The sequence below is a fragment of the Nicrophorus vespilloides genome, unplaced genomic scaffold, assembly GCF_001412225.1.
Source record: "Nicrophorus vespilloides isolate i.1.1-1 unplaced genomic scaffold, Nicve_v1.0, whole genome shotgun sequence".
Taxonomy (NCBI): Eukaryota; Metazoa; Arthropoda; class Insecta; order Coleoptera; family Silphidae; genus Nicrophorus; species Nicrophorus vespilloides.
In genome coordinates, this window is record NW_017099545.1 from 147,468 (window position 1) to 157,556 (window position 10,089).

The 10,089-nt window shown below is 28.2% G+C and overlaps 1 protein-coding gene across 2 annotated transcripts in view; it reads right to left on the reverse strand.

Moving 5' to 3' along the window:
* LOC108564707 overlaps positions 1–9,032 on the reverse strand; it is a gene marked incomplete at its 3' end in the record, with an annotated part of 148,317 nt that extends 139,285 nt beyond the window's left edge. Inside the window, 1 exon segment of one of the 2 annotated variants that reach the window (XM_017923804.1) lies at positions 8,983–9,032. In XM_017923804.1, the coding sequence (XP_017779293.1) occupies positions 8,983–9,011 (29 nt within the window). 2 annotated transcript variants of the gene reach the window in all.
* Positions 9,033–10,089: the final 1,057 nt, after the last annotated feature.

The following is a 10,089-nucleotide window of genomic DNA, read 5'->3' on the forward strand; positions in this document are numbered from 1 at the left end:
TTCTGTAAAGAAAAATTTGAGAATTTTCATTGTTCCATTATAAAAAAAAGCGCATTTATTGAAATTTCCAAATTCTTAATTGTTATATAAAGCAGAGAAAATAAGCTAATTTAGTTAAAAGATGATTCATCTGGAATATTTATTGAAATGACTCAATTCTCAATTTTGTTGTTCTGTAAAGAAAAATTTGAGAATTTTCATTGTTCCATTATAAAAAAAAATGCATTTATTGAAATGTCCCAATTCTTAATTGTTATATAAATCAGAGAAAATAGCTAATTTAGTTCAAAGATGATACATCTGGAATATTTATTGAAATGACCCAATTTTCAAGTTTGTTGTTCTGTAAAGAAAAATTTGAGAATTTTCATTGTTCCATTATAAAAAAAAGCGCATTTATTGAAATATCCCAATTCTTAATTGTTATATAAAGCAGAGAAAATAGCTAATTTAGTTAAAAGATGATTCATCGCGAATATTTATTTTAATGACCCAATTCTTTGTTTTTACTGTCAATTAAATAGAGTTGAAGAATTTCGTATTTACCATTTATTTTTCACTCGTTATGACCCAAATCCGATCAAATTTTTTGCTTTATCGTCATCGAGAAAGAGAAACGCAGCTGCAGTGATTTACTATTTCGTTTTGTTGTTATTTTTTGTTAAGCAGAGAAAAATCGGGGGAAAGTTTATCGAGCACGAAATATGATATTATTAATGACGCAAAAACGTATTTTGTAACAGTGTTCGCAATTGAGGTGGAAATCCGTTTTATTGGGCATAAATCAAGTTTATTTTCGTTCGCCGCAAATTGCCGACGAAAAGGGAATGAAACAAACAGCTGGAAAAAAAAAGAGGAGGAAAGTTGAGGCAAGAATTATCGAAGCAGCAGATTTTTTTGTTTGTTATAGTTATATTATTAATTTCGATTGGGAAACGCGCGTAAATTTAGAGTAACAAATTTATGCGCGGTACGAAAATAAACGTCGTCGAATCAGTATAATATACCTGTTGTTAGTTTAGCTTCGGTGAGGAAGAAAGAAGAAAGATTTATCTGCGTGAGGTTTGCGTTTTTTTTTTCTCCTGTTGCTTTTAAAAATACGCGGTGATTTACCGTGAATGTGGATGGAATGGTGAGGGAGAGAGATGAAAGGAAAGGTTGAAAAAGTCTGTTAGAAAGAATAACGAATAGCCGATGGGAAAAAATATTGGCTGCTGCCAAGGGGAATGTCAAACAAGATTAGTCACCTGGAAGTTATTGTGGATGGAAGAGACGAACGGACAGACGCTGAGGCTTCATTTAGGATTGCCAAAAATGTTGCCACAGTGCTCCACACTAGATCATTACCTCAATTATGTATTTTTGGAACGTCCGAACAGGTTGGTTTTTAATAGCTGGATCAATTCCAACTCGAAAAAGTATCTATAGGTGCGTTAGTCACGGAGACCACCGCACTCTATTTCCGTTCACCATCTTACTCATTCGACTCTCTTTCCCAATACCTTGATGACTCATTCGCAAACCCTCATTCAACATCATCATTAACTTCTTTGCTAACACCAATACTCGATCCGTTGTTACACGGATATCGTTCATAATTAATGCTGTTTAAATTACTGCCAATATTAATTCCATCCGATTTGGCTAGTAAGCGGATGATGCGGGAGGTTCGGGGATGGCAGATGACTGGACTGAACTGGAGCAGATGCAATTAGCGAATTCCGTGAATTAGTTATGATATTATTCCTGTTGTGTAATCAATGCACGACGCGCCGTATTTATTTTACACGCGTCCAATGTACACACGTACTCTGTCCCAAATAAACAAATCACCTCTACTTATTTTTCATTTTCTTCTGTTCCTAAACCAAATGTTTTCCTTCGCATCTTTGACTTGTAAACTATAGATTTTTAACATTAAATTTTACATATTTCAACACTTTCTGCTAATAAATTTATCATTTAACCCGATGTTAAAATAATCACATTTATATTTCTGCAATTAAACAAACTAATACAAACATATTATATAAAAAAAAATCTTATTTGTTTTGTACTCACTCCAAATGTTTTTATTCGCATCTTCTTTCACTTATAAACTGTAGATTTTAAGTTTTACTTATTTTAAAACATTTAACTCAAAGTTTACTAATAACATTTAAATTTATGCAAATAATTATATTCTCAAACCAAATGTTTTACTTCGCATTTTTCACTTGTAAACTACAGATTTTTAACATGAAGTTTTATATATTTCAACACTTTCTGCAAATTTATTTAACATTTAATCTAATTTTAAATAATAACAACTAATTTGTGTAATTATACAAACTAATACAATCATAATCAAATTAGCTTATCTTTTATAATTGAATATTCTTATTTGTTTCGTTCTTAATCCAAATGTTTTCTTTAGCATATTTCATTTGTAAACTTCAGATTTTTAACATTAAGTTTTACATATTTCAACACTTTCTGCTAATAAATTTATCATTTAACTCGATGTTAAATAATCACATTTAAATGTGTGCAATTAGACAAACTAATACATTCATAATCAAATTAACTTAATTAAATAAAAAAAATAGAATGAATTACATTTTTATTTATTTCGTTCTCAATCCAAATGATTTACTTCACATTTTTCACTTGTAAACTGCAGATTTTCAACATTAAGTTTTACATATGAATAATGTAATAATTAAGTGGAAAAACATTATTAGCTATAATTCATTAAAACAAGTATTTTTTGATATTTTCTTTTAAGTATTAGAAAATGTCTATTTTCATGGTAAAACTAAATTATTTCCAATTCATATCTATACTTAAATGAATATTTTTCTGTCCAAAATATTAAACTATTAAAAAGTTACTTATTTATGATCATTTATTATGTATAAGTAGTGAATTACAATAAATTTAAAAGCATATTTCAATTCTATTAAATATTAATGATGCATGTACTGTTTTTGTGAAACGCTTCAAACGTTAAGTTCTTAAGCTATTTTCGAATTGATTTACAGGCCATTATCACCTCATAAACTGTCTACTTAATCATGATATACTATTGGAACCCAAGCAATATTTCATACCAACATTTGAATATTCTTTAATATTTTATACATTGAAAAAGAAATTCTAATCTAATCAAATGTATTTTCTAATATTTTCACTGTACATTATACAGGGTGGGTCAAAAGTCACGCCTGTGTTTAAAAATTAAATAACTCTTTAGTTTATAATTATTTTTTATTGTAATTTTCAGATTTTATTCATCAATCATTCATTTTTTCTTATGTCTTCATAAAAATATTGTAAATTTCAGTATTTTCATGTATTTTCATCCACAACATTCAATATTATAAAAAAAAACATTATATATATTTCAGTATTTTCATTTTTAAATGTATTAACATTTCTTCACAATTTAAAGTAATTCATCTTTTCCGGTGTCTTCAATCCATTGCAATATATACATCTTCTGTATTTTCATCATTTCGTGTTCAATATTGAAAGTGGATGGACGTGGATGTGGGTGGTAGCAGTAATACATTTATTGAGCGCATGTTTGTACATACATATTTTAGGAGAAAGTCCAAAAGGGGAAAAATTGGGAACGGGAAAAGTTCTGAAAAGACGGTAGAGTTTTTATTGAATGGATGAGACGGCGCGCCGGAACGGAAGTAATTCGAGGTTAAATGACCCAAAGAATATCCTCCACACAGACAACCTCTATACTTAACGTCCGAAATAATATAGAAACGAAATACACACAAACACCAGTTAAACGTGATGCCCTAAATTTTCCCGTCAGACTCAACACGTTGGTAATAATTGTAAATAGTTAACGTATGATCCGGTCTATACTTAAAGACTAATTTATAGTAAACAGGAAAGTGGACCGAGGCCGTACGTTTTCAGTTATAATAATGATTTAATGATAGCAGACACCCAAAAAGAAAAAAAACTATAATATAAGTAATTTTTCTACACGAAAAATAAAAACCTTGGAAATCTAAATATTAATAAATCATCTCAATCTCTTACTTAATAATTGGTAATCTTACATAATATTTGATAACAAGTATTTTTATTTGCAAATTACTATTTTTGTTTTAAAGATTTGTTAGATAAATTCCTTAATGCATGTTGCAAATTATTAACACGAATGTTTGTGGTAAGAAACTTAAGGTATAGGAAATTTGATATTCCAACATATTAAACATTGTCGTAAGCATCAAAATCTTTTGTATAATTCAAAACTGAAAGCTGAAATCTCGAGACCGAAACTAAGTGGAACCGGGAAATCTACTTGCAGCAAACTCAAAAGTTGAAGTTGAAGGAATTAGATTACCCTCAAAACCTATTTTTTTTCTTTTCATTAAAAATTTCATCGTAGTTTTCAAATTTTCAAAGTTTTAACTTTGTCTGTATATTTATTTTATTAAAACGTCGTCTAATCAAATTTATCTTATTTTATAGAAATAACTTAATAACTTGGTTTATAGAACTTTGATCAAAAATATATCAATATGAATTGTTAATTAAATAATTTCATAAATAAATAATTATTTTATTGGAATTTTTAATACAAATTTTCTTTTGATTATTGAATTTTAATGTAGTTTTTTTTGTAACGCTAAGTCAAACGTTTCCAAAGTTTAACTAAGTTTTTTTGTTGTTGCATGAATCAATGAATTGTCTAATTTAGGACGGAGCTTAATGAGCAAGATTCAGATTAAGGTCGTGGATTTAGGGGGATTATGAGATATTTAATGATGTGAGCGTGGTTCAATCGATTTTACGTTCCACTCCCAATTCCCTCGTGTTACAAGACAATCTATGTAATAATTATTAATTGAAGGAATTTGATATTTCCTAAACCAAATTCATAAATCTATTTCATATGATAACATAATTGGAAATAAAACATATACAAATGTATAAAATTAAACTGTTTTTTTAAGATTTTACAGAAATTTCAACTCGTTTATTGGATAATATAAGAAAAGTAAATTTAAATTTCGTACATTTGCAAATAAAAACCAATGTTTTTTTATATGATAATTTAATCAGAAGATGTAGAAAATGTTAACAAATTTATAAAATAATAACAGATACTTATAATTTCAGAGATTTTGAAAATTATATTAAATTTAATCATGAAAGCATAATTTAATTAATATCGTATATCGTGCACACAATAATAATTAAATTAATTCATGCAATAATTGATAATTAATAAAATACGTATTCGATAATTATATATAAAATTGAATGCAATTAAAATGTATAAATTAAAAAAAAAAAACTGGAATAAAAATAAAACTTTCATTATAATTTTACCAAAACCTCAATTAATATTTGACAGTTTATAAAAGTTAAGCAACTCAGGAAAGTACGTGAATAGAATGGGAAATAATTTGTAACTAAAAAAAGAAATTCGTGTAACAAATTGACCTAAAATTGTATTAAAAAAAATCAAATTGACATCAAATATTAAGATTTGCGCAAATTACTTTACGATTTGCAAACAAAATATGTCCATGATTAAACAATGCATACAGTTAATAAAAGTTAAGCAACTCAGGGAAAGTACGTCAATAGAATGGAACAAAAATAAAACATGTAAAAAATTGAGATAAAGCTGCAATAAAAAATATCAAAAGTACATCAAACATTAAGATTTGCGCAAATCGCGTTAAACTTTGCGAACAAAATATTTTCATGATTAAACAATGGATACAACTAATAAAAGTTAAGCAACTGAGAGAAAGTACGTCAATAGAATGGGACAAAAATAAAACATGTAACAAATTGAGATAAAACTGCAATAAAAAATATCAAAAGAACATCAAACATTATGATTTGCGCAAATCGCGATACGCTTTGCAAACAAAATAAACATATTTCCAGGATTAAACAATGCATCCCAGTTTGAAGCGTTGCCGATCTGCTCTGCACGTTTTATTTATTTATTTATTTGTAGTTTTTTTTGGACGAGGAATAGTTATTGGTTGTTGCAGTAGTACAAAGAGCAGATGATTGCAACAAGCCATATGCGATCCGCTGTCATCGTTTTTTTTTCTTTTGTTTTTTGCTTTTGTTTTCAATATATTGTTATACAATTGTTGCTGTCCATTATCATTCAAACAAAACAAAAAGATGAGCCGTTTTGTTGCGACGCCCGCAGATAGTTTTTATTTAAATGAAACAAACTGGAAAGGAGAGAAAAAAAGGTATTAATAATAATAATAATGATGATGATGAGAGCGATGGGAATTTGCGAGGTTTGAAAAACGGTTATTGTTGTTGTGGACGGTGAGAGGGATGAGGGTGGATGGTTTTTGGAACGGAAGCATTGTCACTTCACATACGTTGATTTCTGGCTCATTGTAACTAGAAAACAATTAGCGACTACACTATATGCATGATAATTAAACGTCAACAATAATTATGGCCGTCCATTGATCACACTTAACGCCAACCACCCACACCCCGCTTTTCGCATTATTTTTTTTTTCGTTTCTTGTTTTTCGTGGGATAACAACATTTGAATATTCATACAGCCAACTACTTCTAAAGCACACACACACATGTCCTCGCACATATATAATTTATTGAGGACAATATGGAATTAAATTGCGGCCACACTCGTTCTCCCCCCTGTCTCTCTCTCTCTCACACCTCCGCAACCCCATTGAAACTTCATTACTTCCATTTTGGCGCTCTCGTTCTTTTTTTTTTGTTTTTCATTTACATTTTGCATGGAAATTCCGGCGGCAGCACACGTTCTCTGTTTCCCTGATTTTTGCTCGGCCCGGATTTTAATTGGACTTGATTCAATTACCGTTCAATACCTGTCTAATTGACGGCCTAAGTGCGGAAAATAATATAATATTGTTAATATCAACGTCAGCCGTGCGAGGCCTGATGTTGATCGAAATGGAAATTCGATTTATTCGCATTTCCTCGCCTTCTACACTTTTTTTTTCATTTCGTTTCATTCGTCGCTTTTTGTTTCGTTTTACGCTTCCAACCTCGTAATAATCCTCGTTTCTTCTCAATAAATAATAAATCAAACGTGACAAAGTGCGTAGGCCTAGGTTACACGATTCAAGAAAAAAATAAACTTTGTATTCGATGACAGAAATACATTCATTTTATTTATGTATTTGTACTTATGTTCACTTCAATTCAAATTTAAACAAACCATTAATTAACTAACTTCATTATTCATAATAAAATTTATATAAATATAACATTTTTTTTTATAAAAAAGATCTCAAAAATGTCTTAATCATTCTTAAAACTCAATAAATCATTAAAGTTAGTTATCTCATGATTTATAGTCCATATTATAACAATTAATTTTACAATTTTCAAAAAAACTTACAGAAATAAATTGAACAAAAATTTGAAAATAATTAATCTGATTTTAACAAATTCTGTTCAATTTTTGTGAAAAAATAAATTTCTTGCACTTTTTTATTTTCAATATTTTTCTTTCCATTTTCAATCAAAAATACTTCCAGATTTTCATAAATTGTTAAATATTAGTACATTTCTTCAATATGAACATTTTTAAATTTATCATCTTAAATTTTATATGATTTCTGTATAATTGAAAATCTACAGTTGTGAGACAATTTTTTGAAAGATTTCCAAAGATAAATAAAAAAGTTTGATTTTCTTCTTTAGATTTACAATCTATATCAGATCATTAATTAATAATTAACTTATTCAGTATTAGTTATAAAAAAAAGTAGTAAAACAATTCTAAATATTATTTTTTTTCTTAATAATTGAATAAGTTTTCTTATTTCTATTATATTTTTTGAGACATTTTTTATAAAATATGTAAAAAAAAACATATAAAACTTTCGTGTGTAATTAATCTTAATTAACATCAGATTATCAATTAAGAATTAACATCGTTATTACGACTAAACTTTGATAATTATTAAAGTCTAGCTGTTAAATAAATGATGTTTAAATGGTATTAAATGTTAGCAATCGAATGTAGTAAAACAGATCGGATTCCACTAATCCGGAAAATCAAATGACTTTGCGTCTGTGTCGCTGCTGCTGGAATTGAAGCGAACGCGATTAAAATATTAATACGGTCTCCATCCTCCCCGTGTGAAATCCAGTTATATTCGGTTATAAAACGTCGAGAGTTTAGTGTCTATTAATAGTGGATAAATCCTCCCGCGCCCGCCCTTAATTACGCATCGGGCTTACGTAAAAGTGGGGCCAAAGTTGCGTAAACTGCGATGGAAACTCCTGCGGCCAATTATTCAAATCACAATATTATGCCGCAGTCCCATTGTGCAGCAACAACAACATCATCATCATCACTATTTTTCAAAAGTTTCACCCCCCATTTCAAGTCCTTATTGTTTCCCTTATTCTTGTTCTTATACCGAGTTTCCACATATAAATCAAATGAGTCGAGAAACAAAAGATAATTATATTTTTAACTGTCAAAAACAATAATTATCATAATTTTATTTACATAATTCCAGATTAAATATTTGAAATATAAACAATTTGTAATTATTAAGGAGAAACATTTTTTTTTGAACTTATTAATACAATTAAATAGTGCAAACTATAATAACGCATTTTTGTGTGTGTGTGTATGAAATTATGAAATTCGTATGTAAATGAAATTACACGTTCGAAAGCCCTTTTGGGATTTTGCGCAAATTCTAAGTCAGATAAATAGACCGGGATTATCGGGTGGGATTCATTGTGCAAAGCTCGGAGCGTGGACTTTGCAGGATCTTTTGAATATGAACATAGTTTAAATCCTGAATCTATTTATGCATTTGAGCAAAGTACAATTTCTTATAGTCCTATACACATAAATTCCATATATAAATATTAAAATTTGTAGAGAATTCTTAAGTTTTTTTTTTTTGTTTGAGAATTCTTAAGTTGTACAAATTTTTGAATAGATAAATTTTGAGGACTTACTTTAATTGCGCTTCAAGTGTGTGCATCATTTTCGGAATCTAAAAGAACTTCATTACAGATTACATTGATTACATACAAAAAAATTTAAATTAAACAAAATTCCAATAACAAATAAAAAAATATAATAAATTTCAATTTTAGGATCATGCATTTTTTTCATTCACTTATTGATTTTATTTAATTAAAAAAATATATTGGCATTTTATTTTTGATCTATTTGTATAAAGTTTCACAAAAAAAGAGTTTTTGATCTATTTTAACTGCTTACTTATCTTAAATTATGATCATTTACGAAAATTTTCAAAAACGAAAAAATTCAATAAAAATCTTATTGTGATTAAAGAAAATAATAATGCTTCTTTTATGACAGTATCAAAAATATTTCTATACTAATAGAATCATTTTATTCGTTTTATTAATGAAAATTTACAAATATTAACATTAACAATTTCATAATAAGTATTTAGTAAAGTCGATTTTTTATATATTTTTACCACTAAAATGAATAATTTTTATTATGTAACTATTCTAACAATTAAATTTAAGGAATTGTAATACAAAATTGCAACAGAAACTTTATTATAAGTAAAGAAAATGGTAACGTTTCTTTTATGACAATTAAAAAAAAATGATTTGTTTCTGTGAATATGAGAGAAATTGAAATATGATGTAACAAATTGCGTTGTTAATAAAGAGCATTATATAAATTGTTGTCGGTTAATTTATTTCTTTATATTGTAGTAGATGACAAATAGTAAAGTGTAGACTGAATTAAGGAGCGTCGGATTGTGGTAATAGGTCTGGCTGGCAAAGCTTTATCCGGAAAATCTTGGGATTATTGCCTTTCATCGTTCGCGCAGAACTTTAATCTAAATTGTAAATAGCGGATGCTGTCGAAAACGGGATGAGAGCGCTTCGTTTCCATCGATCAATCGAATCGATGTGTAATCCAGAAATTAATGCAGTTCGAGTTGTATAACTTTGTTTGTTTTTTGTCCAACCAGTCTTAAGAATTGAATGCGTCTTAAATAGGGAGAGACGGAGAAAGTTTATCTTCGAAAATTATTTCGAGCATATTTTCCGAAACCCCTCATTGGAATTTATGGT